Below are 23,111 nucleotides of genomic sequence, written 5' to 3' on the forward strand. Positions count from 1 at the left end.
AAGGCAGATGTCTTCACCCTGCCCAACTGTTACCCAACAGGAAACCTCCCTCCACACACAGGCACCACTGAATGAAGTGTTGTGAACACAAAACTTCTCAGACCTCAAGCACTGCAACAGAGGTGGGTGCAAAGAGAGTTTTCTGCTCCTCCCATAGATTCTGAAGAAACACCAAAGATTCTAACAACCATCATTCAAGTCCCACTCATTGCTCAAAGGCAACATCAGCTTTCTTCAGCAAAAGAGCAACTTGGATTTACATCTAGGCCTAACACCCACCATTCACATAACTCCCAACTCAACAGGAACGTAAAGTGACCAACCCACAACGTGGCCAAACAAGTGATATGCCACAATTAGAGAACTTTAGGCTCCTTTGGTCTAGTCCAGCAATGATCCCTGGGATTGAACAAAACACAGGTCATGTCTCCACTGGTATCTCCTCACACACAGCACGCTGAAATCCTTCACATATTGTGTGGGGGTGAATGATCTTCATAACACACAGACAGATGCCATCAACAGAAACTGCACAGACAACCTCCCCTTTACCATAAAACATAAATAGCTCCTCACCACGTGTACGTGATCATAAGATTCTTACTGCACTTAGAGAAGATACAAAAAATTCAGGTATTGCACAGGTAATTAAAACACGGTTGGCTCCATTCTTAGCTCCCAGTATGGCAAATGTTACAGGAACATAATTCAGCTGTTCAGAGAACATCACAATAACCTGCAAACACAAAAGGCCAACGTCCCAGGGATCCCAAGAGAGCAGAACATGGTGTCCTAGGGCAAATGTACTTGGAAAGATGAAACTCACGTTGCATGAAACTACAATTGGGCATTGACCAGGGAAAGAAGCAAATCATGTCTCTTTTGTACATAAACAGCACTTCATGAAGAGCTCCCACAGTGCAAATATCCTGCCCTTCATGGTTTGCACAGTTTTATTTAACCAGCATTATTTGAAAGAAGTTCTTATGAAAACAACAATTCCCAAGGACCACTTCCCTGTAACCAACACCAGGATCAGGACATGGGGGTGTACCGGAAGGGAGAGAACATTTTCTGAGAGGTTTGAAATCACAGAAATTACACAAATGTAGACAGGCTGCTTCTGCTACGTTTACATCTAGTTACACCTACTTCCCAAAACAGGACAGAACACCAAAGGGCCCTCACTTCTCCTGCCTTGCACACCAGCTGCTGAAAACTACAGGAAAAACCCCTAATGAGCAAAAGGCTCCAACACAAGAGTCTCTAAGCACAGGCTTGGATTACCTGGCCCAGCGAGGAAAGGCAGCGGGAAGAGGAGCACAAAGACCGTGAGGGAAGGGAAGGCAGGAGGGGGCGGGCAGAGGCACTCACCGGGGGGGCAGCAGCAGCGGCGGGGTCGGCGCCGGCAGGGTCCTCCCCGAGCAGCGGCGCGGGCTCGGCGGGCGGCGGGCGGGCCGGGAGGGTGTCGCAGCAGCTGCCGCCCGACAAGCCGAGCTGGCTCTTGCGCGAGTCGGCGGTGAGCGACACCTCGTGCGAGTAGGAGTGCAGGAAGGCGCGGACGCCGTCGATGCCCACGAAGTGCGAGGCCGGCACGCCGCGCAAGGCGCCGCTGCCCGCCGCCAGCAGCTGCGAGCGCCGCCAGCGCCGCAGGCGCAGCGCCAGCAGCAGCAGCAGGAAGGCGAGGAAGAGGCACGACACGGCCGCCACGGCCACCACCAGCCACCGCGTCAGCCTGCCGGCCGGCTCGCCCGGCGCCGCCGCTGCCGCGCTGCCCAGCTCCGACAGCAGCTCGGCCACGCTCTCGGCCAGCACCACCGTCAGCGTGGCCGTGGCCGACAGCGCCGGCCGCCCGTGGTCCTTCACCACCACCACCAGGCTCTGCCGCGCCGCGTCGCGGGCCAGCGGGAAGCGCGCCGTGCGCACCTCGCCGCTGTGCAGCCCCACGCGGAACAGCCCCGGCTCCGTCGCCTTGGCCAGCTCGTACGACAGCCACGCGTTCTGCCCCGCGTCCGCGTCCACCGCCACCACCTTGGCCACCAGCGCCCCGGGCTCCGCCGACCGCGGCGCCAGCTCCACGCCCGCCCACCCCGACCCCGCCGCCCCCGCCGCCGCCGCCGCCGGCGGGTACAGCACCTGCGGCGCGTTGTCGTTCTCGTCCACGATCTCCAGCCGCACCGACACGTTGCTGCTCAGCGCCGGCGCGCCGCCGTCCTCCGCCACCACCCACAGCCCCACCTCGCGCACCTCCTCGTAGTCGAAGGAGCGCAGCGCGTACAGCGCGCCCGTCTCCGCCTGCACCGACACGTACGACGACAGCGCCGAGCCCCGCACACGCCCCTCCCGCAGCCGGTAGCGCACGCGCGCGTTCTGCCCCCAGTCCGCGTCCGCCGCCCGCACCCGCAGCACCAGCGCGCCCGCCGCGTTGTTCTCGGCCAGCCGCGCGCTGTACCGCGCCTCCGCGAACACCGGCGCGTTGTCGTTCACGTCCAGCACCCGCAGCGCCAGCACCGCGCTGCTCCGCAGCGACGGCGACCCGCCGTCCGCCGCCCGCACCGTCACGTTGTACTGCGGCACCTCCTCGCGGTCCAGCTCCCGCGTCGTCACCACGCGGTAGTAATTCTCAAGCGACTTCTCCAGCCGGAACGGGACGCCGGCGGCCAGCGAGCAGCGCACCTCGCCGTTGGCGCCCGAGTCCCGGTCCTGCACGTGCAGCAGGGCCACCACGGTCCCCGACGGGGCGTCCTCCGAGATCTCGCTCAGCGCCGAACGGACCGAAATCTGAGGCGCGTTGTCGTTTACATCTGACACGGTGATTGAAACTTTCGCCGTGTCGGAAAGACCCCCGCCGTCTCTTGCTTGCACCTCAAGTTGGTAGGAGTGTGCTTCCTCAAAGTCCAGGCTCTGCATCAGAGTGACTGCTCCCGTCTCGGAGTCTAACTGGAAAATCTGCGAGGATTTCTCTGTAATTTTCTTAAACGAGTATTTGACGTGGCCGTTCATGCCGTCGTCGGCGTCGGTGGCCGTGAGGGTGAGGAGGGTGGAGCCCACGGACACGTCCTCCGCCACGCGCACCGTGTACTCCGCCGCGCTGAACACGGGCGCGTTGTCGTTCGCGTCCAGCACCGCCACGCGGATCCGCGCCGTGCCCGTCCGCGCCGGCTCGCCGCCGTCGCTCGCCCTCAGCACCAGCTCGTGAAACGCCGCCTCCTCCCGGTCCAGCGCCTTCGCCAGCACCAGCTCGGGACGCTGATCCCCGCCGGGGCCCGCCTGCACGGCCAGCGAGAAGTGCTCGTCGCCGCTCAGCTCGTAGCTCTGCAGAGAATTACGTCCCACGTCCGGGTCTTGCGCATCCCGGAGGGGAAACCGGGACCCCGGGGCTGTCATCTCGCTCATTCTCAGTTCCGTTTCTGCCTCTCGGAAGCTGGGCGCGTTGTCGTTAATGTCTGTGATTTCCACTTCGATTCCATAAACCTTCATGTCCCCCTCCGCTATCAGCTCACACCGCAGCACGCATTGCTGCGCACTCTCGCACAGCTGCTCCCGGTCTATCCTCTCCGCCGTCACCAAATGTCCCGAATTCCCGTGCAGAGCGAAATACTGCGTCCTACCTTCGGAGACAAGGCGCACGCCGCGGTCGCGGAGCGCCGGCAGGTCCAGCGCCAGGTCCTTGGCCACGTCGCCCACGAACGAGCCCTTGGGCATCTCCTCGGCAACCGAGTAGCGCAGCTGCCCCCACGCCGCCTCCCACGCCGCCACCAGCACGCCCCACAGCAGGGCTCGCTCCCGCCGGCCCCAGCGCCTCCCCGCCATTGCCCGCAGCTCCGCCGCCCGCACCGCCGCTCCTGCTCCCGACACCGCTCCGCTCCCGCCTGGACGCTCCCGCCGGCCCCTCCGCCTCGCCGCACCACGGCTCCGCACCGGGGGACGCTCGCACACCGCCCGGCCGCCGAGCCAGCCAGCGAGCGAGCGAGCGAGAGAGCCGGGACGCAGCGGGCGGGGCTGCCTGCAGCGCTCCGGCCTTCCTCTCGCTCCTCCTCGGTCAGCAGCGGCGCCCGCAGCCTCCTCCCGGCACTGCAGCCACCGAGCGCTGCCCAGCGCTGCCCGCCCCAGCGCTCCCCGGCAGCTCGGCCACACACATCCCACCGCTCGGGGAAAACCACTCCCAATGCTGAGAGATATGTATCTCGCAATGCCGATTTCTATGTCAAAGAAAATAGAATATGTCGGATATTTCGAGACTTATCCCACTACTCCCAAAGCACAATCCCTATCACGACCTGGACAGCTCCTGTAGCGCCTGGAATTACTTCTTCACCTCGCTGGAGACCTAATGTGTCTCATACAGCCCCATTAAATCCCCACATACCGACCAATAGACCAGAACACTATTGAAGAACCTGTCCGAAATGGACACTGGTGATTGCCTGCAATGACTTGCTCTTATCCCTGCTTTTCCTTTTTAACGGTTCCTTTTGCTTCTATCACACCAATAAAATGACGGGCTGATGGAGATACATGTAAAGTAAAATATTGCATCTCATTTGAAGGTAAAGAATATTACGTGTCTTTTTCCACAGTTGAAAACCACTCTCCCCAGCACCGATTTCAGTAACAATCATGGTTGAATTCCTAGTATACGTACAGGAAAAGAAATACAAAAGTGAAAATAAATAAAACCGTGATATTCAGACACACATCCACCCAGAACCTTCCAGATTCTCAATCTCAACATTTTCCAGATTCTCAGAAGCTTCCTTCTGGCCAGAATTTTCCACTTTGCTCCCCGCAGAGTGCAGGGAAAATGTATTTGCGAGTACAGCAAGAATAACAGCAGGTACGCCTGTTTTACCAACAGTCCTGTTTTCTGAACAGTAATTTAGATCGGAGGATGCAAGGAAAGATTCAAAGAAGCCAGTGAGATAACGGCTACAACTATTAAATTGTTGAAACATCTAAAAATGCAGCTAATACTGAGAATCTTCATCTTGGTAGGATACAATTTCACGCAAGCACAGTAGGACGGCAGAAAACAAGCACCGCTGCACACCCTGATCTATGCGGACCGTTTTTGTCAAAGTGGAAATGGCCTTCATTCAAGTGCCTAATGGCTGTCATTTGCATATCTATCTCCTCAGAATGCGTAGAGACCTCCTCTGCCAGCACAGACACCCTAAAGAACTGTTGCAAAAAGAGGCTGAGAGACCGAATTCCTCGGTGCAGTATTGCCCCCTTCAAGACCACCAAATGGGTTCAAGCACCTCTCTTTGGGAAAGGCAGATAGAAATATTAAATAACTCCGAAATACAAAAGGCGAGGGTTTTCTTTCTCTCCTTTAGATCTCATTCAACACCTGCATTTCTGTTGGAAACGCTGAGCAGAAAGGGTAAAAGCAGAGAACTACCGCACAGGACGGAAGCAATTGAAAAGAGAACTAACTGCACTGAGCAGGAATGCCCGGACAGATAACTCGACCCGCTGGGGTTTCCATTTCTGCAGAAGGCTTTCCGCAAATCACGGGCGACTGGCTCCTTCGTCTTACACGAACAATCCCTAAGTCCTCCTTTCATGGAGAAAACACGCACGTTTCAGGAAGGACAAACTCTCCGACATCAAGCGACAATCCCATTTCTCCGATTCCGTCACGAAGAACCAGCAGATCTCATTCTACACGGGAAGGATTCGCCTTCGCCCTGACTGACAAACTCTTTTAGACAACACGAGTGTTGAAGAGAAAACCTGACCCTCTGATCAACAATAACTGAAAAGTGCCACGGCGAACTGCCTGGTTTAGGGAGAGGCAGTCACCGCGCTCTTTCACTCACTCCCGCAGACACGCACCAGCGCTCCCCAGCCACCCCACCCGCGTAAAACCCCACCCGTGAAACAGACAACCCAGAGGACCAAAAATGCAAGAAGAGAAGAAAAGACACACCTGTCAGGAAGGAAAAACTCTCCAACATTAAGCATCAATATCATTATGCCAACTCTGTCACACAGCAGATACCATCATAGCGAGCTCACAAGAGTTGAAGACAAAAAACTCTGAGCTCAACCTGAACCTGTCATCACCGATAAACTGGAAAGTGCCCCAGAGAACTGCCTGCTGTAAGGGAAAAACAGTCACCCCGCTCTTTCGCTCACTCCCACGTTCAGCGCCATCAAACAAGTCTAATCACCACTCTTGAAGAAAGGGGGTTAGGAAAAGACGACACATCTTGCTTGCTAAGGTGTTGTGTGTTTGGGATCCCATTCTACACCGTCACCCGTTTATGAAACTGCAGGAGATTGCATGACAGGAGGAAGTCAGGGAACTAACAGGAGAAAGCAATGATAAGAAACTGCACAAAATCAGGCCTGAATACAATGGATCCACTCTATAATGCTGACTACTCTGCAACACGGTCTTCATCCAAACGATGAGAGGAGATGAGAGGGCACACGGCGGAAAATGAAAACATTGAGTAGGGAGAAACAGTCTGTAACTGCCCATTCATTGCATGGAGAAAACACGCCCGTTTCCAGAAAGGAAACGTTCTCTGTCACCAAGAGTCAATTCCACTTTTCAACAAACGACTGCAGAGAACAAGTCCAGCTGCACCTCCTGCTCTATGCGGGCCATTTGTAAAGGTTCAAAGAGCCTGAACTCAAGTGCCTAATTGCTGTCATTTGCATATGTATTATCTCAGAATGGGTAGAGACCTCCTCTGGAAACACCGGCAGACACAACAACAATAGATCCCTGCACAGGGAAACTGCCTCCGCAAGTTCAGCCGCCCCGCTCGGACATTTCTGCAGAAGCCTCTCCCCAAAAACGGGCGACACTCTCCTCCTTCACCTGAGAGGAGCAATCAGGAACCTAACCATTCCTGGAGAAAACACGAACGTTTCGAGAAGGAAAACTCTCCCGTACAAAATGACAATTCCGTTTCGCCAACTTTATCACGTAGAATCAGCAGATCTAAGTCTACATAGGAAGGATTCACCTTCCCCATTACTGACACAACTCGCACCCGCGCTTCCCAGCCACCCCACCCCGGGGGGCCTGAAAAGGAGCTCTGCTTTAAATATCTCACAGGGAACACGGTGTAAATTATCTTTACCGAAAGGAGGGACTGAAATCAGACATCTAAAGTCTGAACAGGTGGGATTAATCCAACCTCGCCAGAATCATATACTTGGCTCCCCGCAAACTGCGGGGAAAATGGCTTTGAGAGTAACGCAAGAACAACACCAGGTACGCCTGGTTTCCTGATGTTCCTCAGGAGACAAAGACTACATCATCCAAGTGCTGGAACACTTGAACTTGCAGCTCATACTGAGAAGGGAAGAGCATCGGGGCGGCAGTTGCGCACTGAATTCGGCAGACAGAAGGACTATGAAGGGCCTCTCTTGTCAGATGTCAAGATGTAAAGTATCATCACTTTTTTAATTATTCAACAATGATTCAGCTAAAACCTTTAAATTTCATCTTGGTAAGAAACGCTTTAAACACAGTTCTGTAAAACGGCAGAAGAGATTCCAGCTGCACCTCCTGCTGCAGGCGGCCCGTTTGTAAATGTGCAAATGGCCTTTATTCAAGGGCCTAATGGCTCTCATTTGCATATCTATGTCCTCGGATTGGTTAGAGACCGCTCCTGGTACCTCAGACACCCATAACAAGAACAAAAAAAAAGGGGCTGAGAAAGAGACCTCCTCGGTTCAGTATTTCCCCTTTCAAACGTTCAAGAACCTGATTTGTTCAGGGCTTATTGCTTGTTTTTCAGACCCCATTCTACACCCTCATCCGTTTATAAAAGACTGAGCAGGAACTGGTCACAAATAAGGGAACTGAGGGAACTGACACATAGGAGAAAGAAGAGAGAAATAACTGCACAACGAACTCGGAAATAACTATCTGCATACAATTTATCCTCCCCATGAAGTGATTCAAAGTTCATTCCCATTTCTCCAGACTCCGTCACGCACAGCAAGGAGATCTCGTTCTACTCAGGGAGTTCACACTCAAAAACCTCTCGCTACAGAGAAACTGAAGAGTGCCAAGACGTACTTAGGGAAAGGCAGTCACCCCGCTCCTTCACTCACTCACTCCCGGAGACACGCACCAGCGCTCCCCAGCCACCCCACCCGCGGAACACACAACCCAGGGGGCCAGAAGGAGAAGAGCGAGAGCGCGCGGGCTCACACACCTGCGGTGCGTCGGGGCGGGCGGGCGGCTCTCCCGGTCCGGCGCTGCTGCTCGGGCTCCGCTCCCCGCACGCCTCCCCGCCGAGCAGCTCCTCCGCGGCCAGGCTGGGCAGCGGCGGCGGCTGCAGCCAAGCGGCCTCGGGCAGGCCGCGGCCCGGCGCCACGCACACGTTGTAGGAGTAGGGCAAGGTGCCCTCGCAGAAGTCGGCCGGGAAGGCGGCGCCGGCCACCGAGAAGCGCTGCGCGCCCAGGCAGCGCAGCACGGCGGGCGGCCCGGCCCGGCGCAGCCGCGCCAGCACGGCCAGCGCCACGCTCAGCACGAAGAGCGCGGACAGCAGCGCCAGCGCCAGCACCAGGTAGAACTGCAGCTCCGCCGGCGACTCGGCGCCCGCCGCCCGCTCGCTCAGCTCCGGCAGCGCCTCCTGCAAGCTCTCGGCCAGCACCACGTGCAGCGTGGCCGTGGCCGACAGCGCCGGCTGCCCGTGGTCCTTCACCACGGCCACCAGCCGCTGCTTGGCCGCGTCCCGCTCCGACACGGCCCGCGCCGTGCGCACCTCGCCGCTGTGCAGCCCCACGCGGAACAGCGCCGGCTCCGCCGCCGCCACCAGCTCGTACGACAGCCACGCGTTGCGCCCCGCGTCCGCGTCCACCGCCACCACCTTGGCCACCAGGTAGCCGGCCTCGGCCGAGCGCGGCACCACCTCGAACGGCGCCGCCGCCGCCCCGCCCGCCTCCCCCGGGCCCGCCGCCGGCCACAGCACCCGCGGCGCGTTGTCGTTGCGGTCCAGCACGAAGACGCGCACCGTGGCCGTCGAGCTCCGCGCCGGCGCCCCGCCGTCCTGCGCCCGCACCGCCACCGCGAACTCGCGGCACTGCTCGTAGTCGAACGAGCGCTGCGCGTACACCGCGCCGCTCCGCGCCTCCACCGACACGTAGGGCGCCGCGCCCGCGCTGCCGCCCGCCAGCCAGTAGCTCACGCGCCCGTTGGCGCCCGCGTCCGCGTCCCGCGCGCGCACGCGCAGCACCGCCGCGCCCGCCGCGTTGTTCTCCGCCACGTAGGCGCTGTAGGCCGCCTCCTCGAACACCGGCGCGTTGTCGTTCACGTCCGACACCTCCAGCACCAGCGCCGCGCGGCTCCACAGCGACGGGCTGCCCCGGTCCCTGCCCACCACCCACACGCGGTGCTCCGCCGCCTGCTCCCGGTCCAGCGCGCTCGCCGTCACCACCTTGTACGAGCCGCCCGACGACGCCACCAGCGACAGCGGCGCCTCGCCCGACAGCTCCAGCCACACGGCGCCGTTCTCGCCCGAGTCCGGGTCGGTCACCTTCACCAGCGCCACCACCGTGCCGACTGCCGCGTCCTCAGGCACCGGGCTCGACACCGACAGTATCGTGATTTCGGGCGCGTTGTCGTTCACGTCAGATACGTCTATCTGCACCGTGCAGTGTGCTACCAGCCCGCCGCCGTCCTTCGCTTCTACGGCCAGGCTGAACGCGCGCGAGTCCTCAAAGTCCAACGTCTCCTGCAGCGTGATGGTCCCGCTCTCCGCGTCCACCACGAACTTCTCAAGCACCTTGGCCGGCATTTTCCCGAAGCCGTAGGTGATGCGCGCGTTGCTGACGGCGTCGGCGTCCCAGGCGGAGACGTTCAGCACCGTGGATCCCGGCGGCGCGTCCTCCCGCACGCTCACCCGGTACCGGTCCTGCGCGAACACGGGCGCGTTGTCGTTGGCGTCCGTGACGTTGATGCAGAGCTGGGCGGTGCCGCTGCGGGGCGGGTCGCCGCCGTCCAGCGCCGTCAGCACCAGCCGCAGGCTCTGCTCGCTCTCCCGATCCAGCGCTCGGCGCAGCACCAGCTCCGCGAACTTGCTCCCGTCCTCCTTCTCCTTCACCTCCACGGCCAAGTATTTGTTGTCCTCCAGCTCGTAGCCCTGCAGCGCGTTGCTGCCCACGTCCGGGTCTTCTGCCATGCCCAAGTAAAAACGGGCGCCGGGAGAAGTGAACTCGTTGATCTCCAAGTGGAAATTATCTTGCAGGAAGCGCGGTGCGTTGTCGTTGACGTCGTGGATGTCGACCTGGACGTGGAAGACGTTGAGCGGGTTGTGCAGCAGCGCCTCGAAGCTGACGGAGCAGGACGCCGCCTCGCCGCACATCTCCTCCCGGTCCAGCCGCTCGCTCACGTACAGCTGCCCGCTCTCCCCGCTCACGCCGAAGTATTGCTTCTCGGCGCTGAGCCGCAGCTTGCGTGCCGGCAGCTCCGCCGGGCTCAGCCCCAGGTCCCGCGCCAGCGGCCCCACCAGCGAGCCTCTGCCCAGCTCCTCGGGGATGGCGTAGCGGATCCGCTCCGGCGCCGCCCGGCAGCACAAGCCCAGCAGCAGCAAGGCGGCCAGCAGCACTCGCCCGCCTGCTCGCCGCCGCCTCGGCCTCTGCCTGCCCGCCATGCTCGCCAGCGCTCGCCGCGCTCCTCCCTCCTGCCGCTGCCCTCGCTCGCTCCCTGCCAGCCCCTCTCCGCAGCCCGCGCAGGGGCCGCCGGACGGCAGCGAGCTCGGCGCCGCCTCGGACGCCGCTGCTCTCGCCTCTCTCTGCTGCCCGTGCCGCTGCCGCTCTGCCCGGCGCCGGCCGAGCGAGCAGCCTGCGGGGGCAGGACGCTGCGGCGGCTGCGGCTGCGGCTCCAGCGCCGCTCCTTGTCGGCCAACAGCGGCACCCGGAGGCGCCGCCACGACACCGCAGCCGCCTGATGGCCGCGCTCGGGGGCCCGGGCTGGCAGCGGGGGGCGCGGCTCTTCCCGCCTCTCCGCTCTCGCTGCCGGTGGAATCTGAAAGCTCCTACGGCCTTGGGTACGTGCCTGAGCCCCAAGGCTTTAATCTGAGATGCGCTGTTGTGCTTTGTCCTGTCATGACAGATCATGGCAAGAACTCTCTCCATCTCTTTTAGAAGCCCCCTTTAAACATCGAGCAGCTGCAGTAAGGTCTCCCTGGAGCCTTCTCTTCTCCAGGCTGTGAGACCTCAAGTCCTTCAGCCCTTCCTCATAGCAGAGATGTTCCAGGTCTTTGCCTGTTTTCACCTCCTTCTCTGGTACTACTGCAACAGATTTATGTTTTTTTCAATGACACCCCAAGAACTGCATGCACTATTCCAGGTGAGGTCTTATGAAAGCAGAGTTGAAGTGTAGAACCCCCTCCCACAACCTGCTGCTGGCCACACTACTGCTGATGCAGCCCAGGGTACAATTGGTTGGCTGGGTTCCAAGCACACACAGCCAACTCATGTCCCATTTGTCACCCACCAGAACCCCCAAGGCCTTCTCCACAGGGCTTCACTCAAGACCCACAAGGAGTACAGGCTGTCCCTGTCCCTCCAGAGGGCATCCCCTCCATCAAGCTACTCAACGACACCACTCAACTTCTTGTCATCGCAAACCTGCTGAGGGTGCACTCAACCTGTCTGTGTCACTGAAGAAGATAATACTGAGATATATTAACAGTATTGGTGCAAGTACAAACCCCTGATGTTCCACATGTTACTGGTTTCCACTTGGACACTGGGCAATTGACTAAAAGTCTTAGGACACTGCTTTCTCCATGCAGCCAGCTCCACCTAACATTCCTCCTCTCAAACCCATATCTCTCCAATTGAGTGGCTGCCATTTTGGGGGTGAATGTGTGGGGGACACTCTGCATGAGTTCTCCCTCTAACCCCCCAGTCTGTTCATGGGAGCCGTGGCTGGGCTGGCTGGCCACTCTGCACTTGGAGGACTGCAGCAGAGATGGGTTTGCTTCCTTTCCCTACAGCCAAGTGTGCCTGGGTGAGCACACCGTGACTATGAAATCCTTCCTCTCTAGCAATGCCATGGTGTCCCTGGGTGGCATCACATCCCTTGAGCAAATCAGTGACAGCCTTTAGTTTAGTGTGATCTACAAACCTGCTGAGGGTGCACTCAATCCCACTGTCTCTGTAATTGATATTACTGAGATATATAAAGAGTATTGGTGCAAGGATGAGCCCTTGAGGGACACCACGTGTGACTGGCTTCCACTTGGACACTGAGCCATTGACTAGAACCCTTTGGCTGTGGCCACCCAGCCAGTTCCCTCTACATCCAACAGTCCACCTCTCAAACCCACATCTTTACAATCGGGTGGGCCCCATGGCTTGGGAACACTCAATCAAGACACATCACAAGTTCCAGAGGGCATAACCAACATGCAGCTGCAAGATCCAGTTGTTTGTATCAGCTCAAAGACACCGCTGTGCACATGAGGAATTCGGGAGATAACTGACCCTGAAGCCATTGAGACAATGTTTATGTCTACACCAAACAGTCCCCATAGTCACCACAACATCTTGCTCTAAAACTGTGAACACAAACCTATTAAACCCCTTTTTTTTCAAATACCGCTTCTTTCGGTCATCCAGGTAAGTTCGTTCTCAGAACATAGAAGTTCCCGAGAGCCTCGGATACTTCAATTACTAATGGGCTATTTCAAAAACCAGAAAGAGGAGCTGTTTGCAACGTGTGAGCTGCTTTTCCCAGGCCAGTCGGGACTTCCAGGGGAAAAAAAAAAAAGTCAACCAACACAAAACCACAAGAACCAAATGTGGACTGTTCTTCAAAAGAAGAAAAGGCAGAATGTCAGCCCCACAGAAGGCAGTTTGCCCGTGACACAAACACAGCGACATGCACTTTGGATCCGTAAACAGGAAACTTCAGGTGTGGGCTGGTCTGACAATGGAAAGAGTAAAACTCTTTTGCTTGAGGAAAAGTAGCTCAGTTCCTGATGCTCCTCAGGGCCTGTTTGCACACTGACACCAGCTCTCAGCAACACTCAAAGGAAAGAGCGGAAATCAAGACCTTGTAGAAACCAACAGACCTTAGCTGGTCACCACGGGGAGAAGGGGGCACACGGTGACCCAATGAATTTCCTGTTTGATGTGCTCTAGGTGACCCTGCTCTGGCAGGGGGGTTGGACTAGATGATCTTTCGAGGTCCCTTCCAACCCCTAGGATTCTGTGATTCTGTGAATTCTTTCAAGCTCTACACAGACCACGGGGTTGGGAACTACAGGTACCGCAGATTTTCTCAACGCTCCTGTTGCTCCAAACAAGAAACAGCTCCATGGATGACCCATGCTTGTTCACAGGGTCTTGCTGATAACTCAGTTCCCAGTTATGTCCTCACTCTGCTCCCTCAAAACATAATCCCTCAAAAACACCCCTCGCGTATTCACCCTCCTTTGGCAGAAGAGACGACAAAGTTCCAGTGGGAACAGGTTTCTCAAGGCCAGCAGGGTCTTTCCAGCCGCAGTGAGACTCTGGATGTGCTCACCGACTGAGAAAACAACTTCTCTAACCACTGTCACTGTTAAGGTAACACTGCCCTGACAGTTTGTCTCGAATGTGAACACTAAAACATCAATTTTAAACATGTAGCAGGTAAAAAGTAAGCGCTGCTGCACGAGAGTCAACAATATGAAACAAGCTGTATGGTGACACAGAATCACAAAATCATGAAACTATTCAGGTTGGAAAAGCTCCTTGGGTCACCGAGTCCAACCATCATCCCTACTCTACAAAGTTCTCCCCTAAACTACGTCCACCAACACCACATCCAAACGACCCTTCAACACATCCAGGAATGGTGACTCCACCACCTCCCTGGGCAGCCTGTTCCAGTGTCTGACCACTCGTGCTGTGAAAAAATTGTTCCTACTCTCCAGTCTAATCCTCCCCTGTTGCAGCTTGAAGCCCTTCCCTCTTCTTCTGTCACTGATTACCTGTGAGAAGAGACCAGCACCAACCTCTCTACAATGACCTTTCAGGCAGTTGTAGAGACTGATGAGGTCTCCCCTCAGCTTCCTCTTCCTCAAACTAAACATTCCCAGCTCCTTCAAGCGTTCTTCGTTGGATTTCTTCTCCAGGCCCTTCACCAGCTTCCTTGCCCTCCTCTGTCCTTGCTCCAGCACCTCGACATCTCTCTTGAACTAAGGTGCCCAAAACTGGAGACAACACTCCAGGTGTGGCCTCACCAGGGCTGAGCACAAGGGGACCATCACCTCTCTGCTTCTGCTGGTCACATTATTTCTAATCCAAGCCAGAATGCCACTGGCTTTCTTGGCCACCTGGGCACAGTGCTGGCTCATGTTCAGCTGCTTGTCAATGAGAACCCCCAGGTCCTTTCCTGCCAGACACTTTCTAGCCACACTTCCCCAAGCCTGGAGCGTTGCCTGGGGTTGTTGTGGCCCAAGAGCAGGACCCGGCAGTTGGCCTTGTTGAAGCCTAGACCACTAACATTAGCCCAACAATCCCATCTATCCAAGTCTCTCTGTAGAGCCTCCCTACCCTCATGCAGATCAACACCCAGCTTGGTGTCATCTGCAAACTCACTGACAATACACTTGATGTCCTTATCAAGATCATCAATCAAGATGTTAAACAGAAACAGTCCCAACACTGAGCCCTGAGGAACACCACTTGTGACCAGCTCCAGCTGGATTGGACTCCATTGAGCACCATAATAAGCACAAATTAATGACAACTTGACAGTTCCTGAAACCTCCCCTCTCCCACATGGTTGCCACTGGTCCATCATCACTTGCATTGAAAGAAAAGCTGCACAGACAACTTCTACTTACCATGCATAACATTTGATTTCTCAGCATGTGGATGTGACAAACAAGAATGTTTCTACCAGTAACACTGTAAGGAAACATGTCTGTGAAAGTCTTTCTCTTCACAGCTGTAAATATGAAAGGCACGTTAGGACAGTCAGACAAACAGAACAGGGCTTCTGTCCTCATCAGAGGCAAAGGCCCACCTTGAGATCATTACAATGACCAAAACTGGAAGCTAAAACCTGTACAAAGAAAGGAACAGAACATACACCTTGGGTACATCATTGAGTTGTTAAGTAGGCAGCCAATACACAGTTTGCTCTTCCCAAGGCTCCCATTACGGTACTTGTCACAAGTACATAATGAAGCTTTTGGTTCAGAACTGATAAGGACACGTCAACACAGAAGAAGAACTCCCCAAGACTCCTAGCTGGAGTAACTTGTCTATCAAAATATTTTTTGAAGAAGAAATTGACATTGCATCATGCTACAGATGGGCACTGAACACGGAAAGGAAGAAAAAAATATCTCTTGGTCCTTCAACAGCCACTCAAAAACAGCTCCACAGCTTTCACCTCCAACCCTTCACACTTTGGACTGTGTTTTATAACCCTCCGAATTTGCAAGTACACGTCATGAAGTAGATATTTTTGCAGACCAGGTGATAGGTCTTATGATGAAAGCAGAGTTGAAGTGTAGAATCCCCTCCCACAACCTGCTGCTGGCCACACTCAGTTGCACTCACTGCAGTGACACTCAGTTCAGTGTTTTTATATCACCCCAAGGTCAATGTGTATAGCTCTGAGCTAAGACAGCACTCATCTTTCCTCCTGCTAAGATACCTTTATGATTTCCTCTCTGATGCAGCAAATTCATTATCTTCCATCTTCAGGCAGGAAGGGCTCATGATGGAAAGCACAAAGCCACATCGAGTGTTGCACAGAGCCACAGAATTATTTGAGCTGAAAGGAACATACTAAGATCATCTGGTCCACCCGTCTGCCATGGGCAAGGGACATCCTTCACTAGACCAGGTTGCTCAAAGCAACATTGAACTTATTCTTGGACTTCTCCTATGATGGTGCATCCACAGCTTCTCTGGGCAACTTGCTCCAGAGTCTCACCACACTTATCAGAAAAAAAAAAAATTAAGTCCAGTCTCACCCTCCCCTCAAAACTCTGTCTGTCCAACTGAGCAGCCAGCATGGTTTGGGGAACCATGGAGTGGACACCCTGCATGCGTGCTCCCACTGAGCCCCCAGTCTGTTCATGGAAGCCATGGCTGGGCTGGCTGGCCACTCTGCACTTGGAGGACTGCAGCAGAGATGGGTTTGCTTCCTTTCCCTACAGCCAAGTGTGCCTGGGTGAGCACAGTGTCTAGGAAAGCCTTCCTCTCTACAGCTCTCAGCATCAAAGGTGTGCACGGGAACTGCCCCTGCACCCAGACACTGGGAACACAAGTGACCTTCCCCATTTGAGCAGACACCCCGAGGTCAGTCCCATGACAACAAGCAAGGAGAGTGTCAGGAACATAGGAAATGAATGGATATAGTGGAATAATGCTCCTCAGGCCAAACCTCCTGAGCAGAATGAACTCAACCACCACGGTACTCCAGTAGGCACATGGTTGTGTTAGCAGCAAGCAAGGACATGTCCATCTGGTCTTCTACAGCCCCTCAACAGAGCTCTCTTTTCATCTCTCACCACTGTTCTCTCAAGAAACAGAAGAATTCTGAAGCACAGAAATGATAAATGGCCACAGGAGAAGTGGAGCAGCCATTCAGCAGAAACTGGGTCATCAAACTCACACAAATTCAAAGGCACCATTGCCTTTAGGGACAGTGAAGCTACAATCCTAACATGAGTGGCACAGGCCTTGACACCAAAAAGATTTCATTCAGAAGTATTTTGGGGCAACAGAAGTATATCAGAGGCCTGGTTTAGAACAGGAGAAGCAACGAGGAAGGAACATGAAACCTAGAGAAGTGAAGGCATCAGAGCTTGTCAGCTGTAGCAGGCACACAAGAAGAGTACATACTGGGTAGAAAGTACACGGGAGGATCCCCTACATTCTCACCAGTCTTAATACCAACATCAGCACTTACTTCATAGGAACAAGAGCCTTCAGTATCACCTGAAGGTTGGTCAAGGCTGCAACAATCTTAATACAACCAGGATGGAACTCTACACCACAGTCTTACAAGGACATATCTGATAAATTTGTATTTCACTTAGAAAATACTAAAAATAGCAACCCTGAAGCATGTTTGCACTTCCAGAGCCATTGCTTGCAGAATTGTTAAGAGATTGTCATCCCCTTTCATGATGTGGAGAAAAAGGGCTTGGTGTGAGGAGATGAGGCCTTGACATTAGGAGTGATATTAAGGCACCACCCAGCCAGATGGAGCATACAACCCTCTTTTCCTGCTTCCAGGCCAGTCTCTCACTGACCTTCCACCAATTTGTCACCATGTGAAGACAACAAGCAAGAGCATTCCTTCAAGCAACATTTTCAGACACATTATCACACACACACAGGCCCAGCCTTACCACACCATGACAAGCAAGGCAAGAATGTCACCACTGCTCACAGGGAGCAGCAGGCAATAGGGAAGGAAACTGCAGAACATACACCTTGGCCTGCTAAAGTCCAAGCAAAGGTCATGTTCCAAACTAAGGCACCTTCAGACTGAAGTCTGCTGAGCTCACTCAGGGTGCTGAGTAGAATCAAGTGGGTGGCCATCCAACAGAGAAGGCTGTCAAACTCATGACTGAGGGAGAATCTAGTCTCATCTTTTATCACATTCACTGTTCCACAGAGATGTGGCTTCTGCTGAGGTCATGTTTCCCTCTATTGCCCCTGGCAATAACAGAACACAAAGACACCCTCACATCTCCTGCCTTTCACACCTGCTGCAGCATCAGCAAGAGGCACTAACACACAACACGTTGCCTAACAAAACTCTGCTGATCATTACAAGTAAACCCACAGACACAGTAGAGCAGGAAAAGAAAAACAAAACATAAAGGAGACAAGCACAGCAAGGAAGCAGGAGAAGCCAAAAGTGTTCTCAGAGAAACACACCTGGAAGTCTTCTTGGTCTTCACTTCAGGCACTCAAAGTCAACTCCCAGAGCACCTGGAAGTCATTCTTTTAGGATGCAAGGGCCACCCACAATCTTACTCAAGACTACAAGTGGAGGGGATCATTCTATGGAAGAGTCATCAGCTCTCAGCAATTTGTCTCTATTCTGTGGCCTTCCCACCACCCACAAATATGAAAGGGTCAGTGTAAACTCTTGTCAAGGGTTTCTTTCTCAAGCTAAGTCTTCTGAGAAGTTACAAGGTCTCTGTAATCTTCTGCTTCATTTTAGCTTCTACCACAATCTGCAGGTGACTAATGGCTTGCCATGTGCATGTAAGTCTTTGCTGTAGAACAATATTCCATTTCAAATGAAAAATCACTCTCCAAAAATGGGTAAGATGATCCTAAATCTCCCAGGAAACAAAGGCCTGATACAAAATCTAATTTCAATGAAGAAGAAACTCCACGCTCTTCCAGGGAGATAGAGTTGGATAAAGGAAGTTTGTCGCAGTAATTACAAGCTGTCCTACCCAAGCAGCATCAATCTCCATGCACACTTCTTCCACAAACACTTTTTGATCAGAGGACTGTGATTCCCTTTCAGGACAGGGAAACCAGGATCACAGCATGAATGGCACAGGCCTTAGCACCAGCCATGAAATCAGACCAGCCCCACACAAAACCATGTTCACCCACCTGTTTGCAGGGTTCTAGCCCAGCCCCTCACCCTCCTTGCTCTGCATTCACTGCTTTCAGTTGAACCATGGACAATATCCAACTGTTGGTTATTTGTCAGCCCCAGGCAAAAGAGCATTTCATTCAGGGACCCACCAGGGAAGCAGAAGTTCATCAAAGTCTTTCCCTTGGCAGCTGAACACCTTGGAGCTATGGATGGAAACTGCTCCCCCAGCCTGATAATTCCAGGAGATCTTTTAGTGCTTTCAGCTTTGCCAGGCACAATGAGGCCCAGCTCAGCTCCCTGACAAAAACAAGGCCAGAACGGGAATCCCAGGAAGTGTATGAACCAGAGCTTCCCCTTTCAGGGTGTGTCAGTTGCAGTAGGCACACAACAAAAAGGTAACAAGTTGCTGACAAGTCCACAGGAGGCTCACACACAACCTCCCACCACAATGTGCCACAAAGTAATTGATCTGGACAATAAAAAAAGCAAACTGCTTGGAACCACAGCTCTGGGCCTCATCTGAAAACTAGGACAAATGGAACTGTTACACCTTTCTTTTAGCCATTTCTGGCTCCATCACAGGAACTTCTTCCACCTGCGTCATATCTGTAAAGACAGAACTCTTCACCCTGCCAAAACACAACAGGAAATGTCCTCCAACATTTCAAACAAGTATTGCACACACAGCTCAGAACTCAAGCACTTCAACAAGATGGGTGCAAAGAGAGTTTTCTGCTCCTCCCACAGACCTTGAACACCAAAGCTTCTAACAGCCATCATGCAAGGCGCAGGTATCCAAGCTGAAAAGGCAACACCAGCCTTCTTCAGCACATGGGCAACTTGGAAGATCCATTGCACTACCACACTAATGCAAATTGCACATCTAGGCCTAATGCACAGGACTCCTCACGCAACAGGAAAGTGATGATCCCACAACGTGGCCAGCTGGAGTTCCAGCAATGCAATATGCAAATATCAGACCCTTCAGGCTCTTTTGATCCAGTCCAGCAACGAGCCCTGGGAATGAACAAAACACATGGCATGTCTGCACTGGCACCTCTTGACACACAGCACCTCTGAGATTCTCCTCCAACCCTTCACATACTGCACGCTTGTCAATGACCTTCATAATTTACAGAAAGACTCCACCAAGAGAAAATCACACAGACAACTCCTTTACAACCAAAATGTACGGGGCTTCTCACCTCCTCGGTGTGACACTGGAAGAGCCTTTCTTCCAGTATCAATTCAAGGAAATCCAACTATGAAAGTGTTTCCTATGAAAACCAGCAAGGCAAGAAGTTAAAACGAGAAAGGATCGTAATATTCTTATGGCACTTGGAGTAGATACATAAGGAAATATTTTCTAGGGAATGAAAAGACTGTTGGCTCGTCCCCAGGCTCCCATAAGGACACGTGTCCAAGGTACACAATTCAGCAGGTACTTGAGAACATCACAGTAACTTGCAAACACACAAGGCCAACATCCCAGGGATCCCAAGAGAGCAGAACAATGTGTCCTAGGGCAAATGTACTTGGAAAGATGAAACTCAAGTCGCATAAAACTGCAGTTGGGCACTGACCAGGGAAAGGAGAAAATAATCTCTCATGTACATAAACAGCACCTCGTAAAGAGCTTCCACAGTGCAAATATCCTGCCCTTCATGATTTGCAAAGTTTTATTTAATCAGCATTATTTGAAAGAACTTCTTATCGCAAGAACAGTTCCCAAGGACCACTTCCCTGTAACCTGCACCAGGATCAGGACATGGGGGTGTAGCAGAAGAGAGAGAACATTTTCTGAGAGGTTTGAAATTACAGAAATTACACAAATGTAGACACGCTGCTTCTGCTACGTTTACATCTAGTTACACCTACTTCCCAAAACAGGACAGAAGAGCAAAGGGCCCTCACTTCTCCTGCCTTCCACACCAGCTGCTGAAAACTACAGCAAAAGCCCTGAATGAGAAAAAGACACCAACACAAGAGTCTCTGTCCATAGGCCTCGATTACCTGCTCCCACCGAGGAAAGGCAGCGGGAAGAGAAGCACAAAGACTGTCAGGGAAGGGAGGCTTTTCAAATTCTACCACAGCAAACTTTTCAACCTGCCCTGCCTCTGTAAAATCAGATCTCTTCACCCTGCCCAAATATTACCCAACAGGAAACCTCCCTCCACACACAGGCACTACTAAATGAAGTGTTGTGAACACAAGACTTCTCAGACCTCAAGCACTGCAACAGAGGTGGGTGCAAAGAGACTTTTCTACTCCTCCCGTTGATTCTGAAGAAACACCAATGGTTCTGACAACCATCATTCAAGTCCCACTCATTGCTCAAAGGCAACATCAGTTTTCTTCAGCAAAAGAACAATTTGGATTTACATCTAGGCCTAACACCCACCATTCACATAACTCCCAACTCAACAGGAACGTAAAGTGACCAACCCACAACGTGGCCAGTTGCAGCCCAAACAAGGTGATATGCCACAGTTAGAGAACTTTAGGCTCCTTTGGTCTAGTCCAGCAATGATCCCTGGGATTGAACAAAACACAGGTCATGTCTCCACTGGTATCTCCTCACACACAGCACGCTGAAATCCTTCACATATTGTGTGGGGGTGAACGATCTTCATAACACACAGACAGATGCCATCAACAGAAACTGCACAGACAACCTCCCCTCTACCATAAAACATAAATAGCTCCTCAACACGTGTACGTGATCATAAGATTTTTACTGCACTTACAGTAGATAAAAAAATTCAGGTATTGCACAGGTAATTAAAACACGGTTGGCTCCATTCTTAGCTCCCAGTATGGCAAATGTTACAGGAACATAATTCAGCTGTTAAGAGAACATCACAATAACCTGCAAACACACAAGGCCAACGTCCCAGGGATCCCAAGAGAGCAGAACAATGTGTCCTAGGGCAAATGTACTTCGAAAGATGAAAATAATGTTGCATGAAACTGCAGTTGGGCATTGACCAGGGAAAGAAGCAAATCATGTCTCTTTTGTACATAAACAGCACTTCATGAAGGGCTCCCACAGTGCAAATATCCTACCCTTCATGACCTGCACAGTTTTATTTAACCAGCATTATTTGAAAGAACTTCTTATCACAGGAAGAATTCCCAAGGACCACTTCCCTGTAACCTACACCAGGATCAGGACATGGGGGTGTACCAGAAGGGAGAGAACATTTTCTGAGAATTTTGAAATCACAGAAATTACACAAATGTAGACACGCTGCTTCTGCTACGTTTACATCTAGTTACACCTACTTCCCAAAACAGGACAGAAGAGCAAAAGGCCCTCACTTCTCCTGCCTTGCACACCAGCTGCTGAAAACTACAGCAAAAGCCCTGAATGAGCAAAGAGTCCCTAAGCACAGGCTTCGATTACCTGCCCCCACCGAGGAAAGGCAGCGGGAAGAGGAGCACAAAGACCGTGAGGGAAGGGAAGGCAGGAGGGGGCGGCCAGAGGCACTCACCGGGGGGGCAGCAGCAGCGGCGGGGTCGGCGCCGGCAGGGTCCTCCCCGAGCAGCGGCGCGGGCTCGGCGGGCGGCGGGCGGGCCGGGAGGGTGTCGCAGCAGCTGCCGCCCGACAAGCCGAGCTGGCTCTTGCGCGAGTCGGCGGTGAGCGACACCTCGTGCGAGTAGGAGTGCAGGAAGGCGCGGACGCCGTCGATGCCCACGAAGTGCGAGGCCGGCACGCCGCGCAAGGCGCCGCTGCCCGCCGCCAGCAGCTGCGAGCGCCGCCAGCGCCGCAGGCGCAGCGCCAGCAGCAGCAGCAGGAAGGCGACGAAGAGGCACGACACGGCCGCCACGGCCACCACCAGCCACCGCGTCAGCCTGCCGGCCGGCTCGCCCGGCGCCGCCGCTGCCGCGCTGCCCAGCTCCGACAGCAGCTCGGCCACGCTCTCGGCCAGCACCACCGTCAGCGTGGCCGTGGCCGACAGCGCCGGCCGCCCGTGGTCCTTCACCACCACCACCAGGCTCTGCCGCGCCGCGTCGCGGGCCAGCGGGAAGCGCGCCGTGCGCACCTCGCCGCTGTGCAGCCCCACGCGGAACAGCCCCGGCTCCGTCGCCTTGGCCAGCTCGTACGACAGCCACGCGTTCTGCCCCGCGTCCGCGTCCACCGCCACCACCTTGGCCACCAGCGCCCCGGGCTCCGCCGACCGCGGCGCCAGCTCCACGCCCGCCCACCCCGACCCCGCCGCCCCCGCCGCCGCCGGCGGGTACAGCACCTGCGGCGCGTTGTCGTTCTCGTCCACGATCTCCAGCCGCACCGACACGTTGCTGCTCAGCGCCGGCGCGCCGCCGTCCTCCGCCACCACCCACAGCCCCACCTCGCGCACCTCCTCGTAGTCGAAGGAGCGCAGCGCGTACAGCGCGCCCGTCTCCGCCTGCACCGACACGTACGACGACAGCGCCGAGCCCCGCACACGCCCCTCCCGCAGCCGGTAGCGCACGCGCGCGTTCTGCCCCCAGTCCGCGTCCGCCGCCCGCACCCGCAGCACCAGCGCGCCCGCCGCGTTGTTCT

The 23,111-nt window shown here is 54.5% G+C and overlaps 1 protein-coding gene across 9 annotated transcripts in view; it reads right to left on the reverse strand.

Annotated features, from left to right (window-relative positions):
* The window catches only part of LOC127389887 (protocadherin gamma-A4-like), a 215,298-nt gene that overhangs the window by 163,285 nt on the left and 28,902 nt on the right, over positions 1 to 23,111 (reverse strand). For 2 of the 9 annotated variants that reach the window (XM_051630823.1, XM_051630824.1), the window contains exon 2: positions 2,137 to 3,611. The exons of 5 other annotated variants lie outside the window; for them this stretch is intronic. In XM_051630823.1, the coding sequence (XP_051486783.1) occupies positions 2,137 to 3,611 (1,475 nt within the window). Of the gene's footprint in view, positions 1 to 2,136; positions 3,612 to 9,413; positions 10,875 to 23,111 lie in introns of those variants that run through there. 2 more of the 9 variants (XM_051630821.1, XM_051630832.1) reach the window with 2 other exon arrangements.

The sequence above is a fragment of the Apus apus genome, chromosome 13, assembly GCF_020740795.1.
Source record: "Apus apus isolate bApuApu2 chromosome 13, bApuApu2.pri.cur, whole genome shotgun sequence".
Classification (NCBI taxonomy): domain Eukaryota; kingdom Metazoa; phylum Chordata; class Aves; order Apodiformes; family Apodidae; genus Apus; species Apus apus.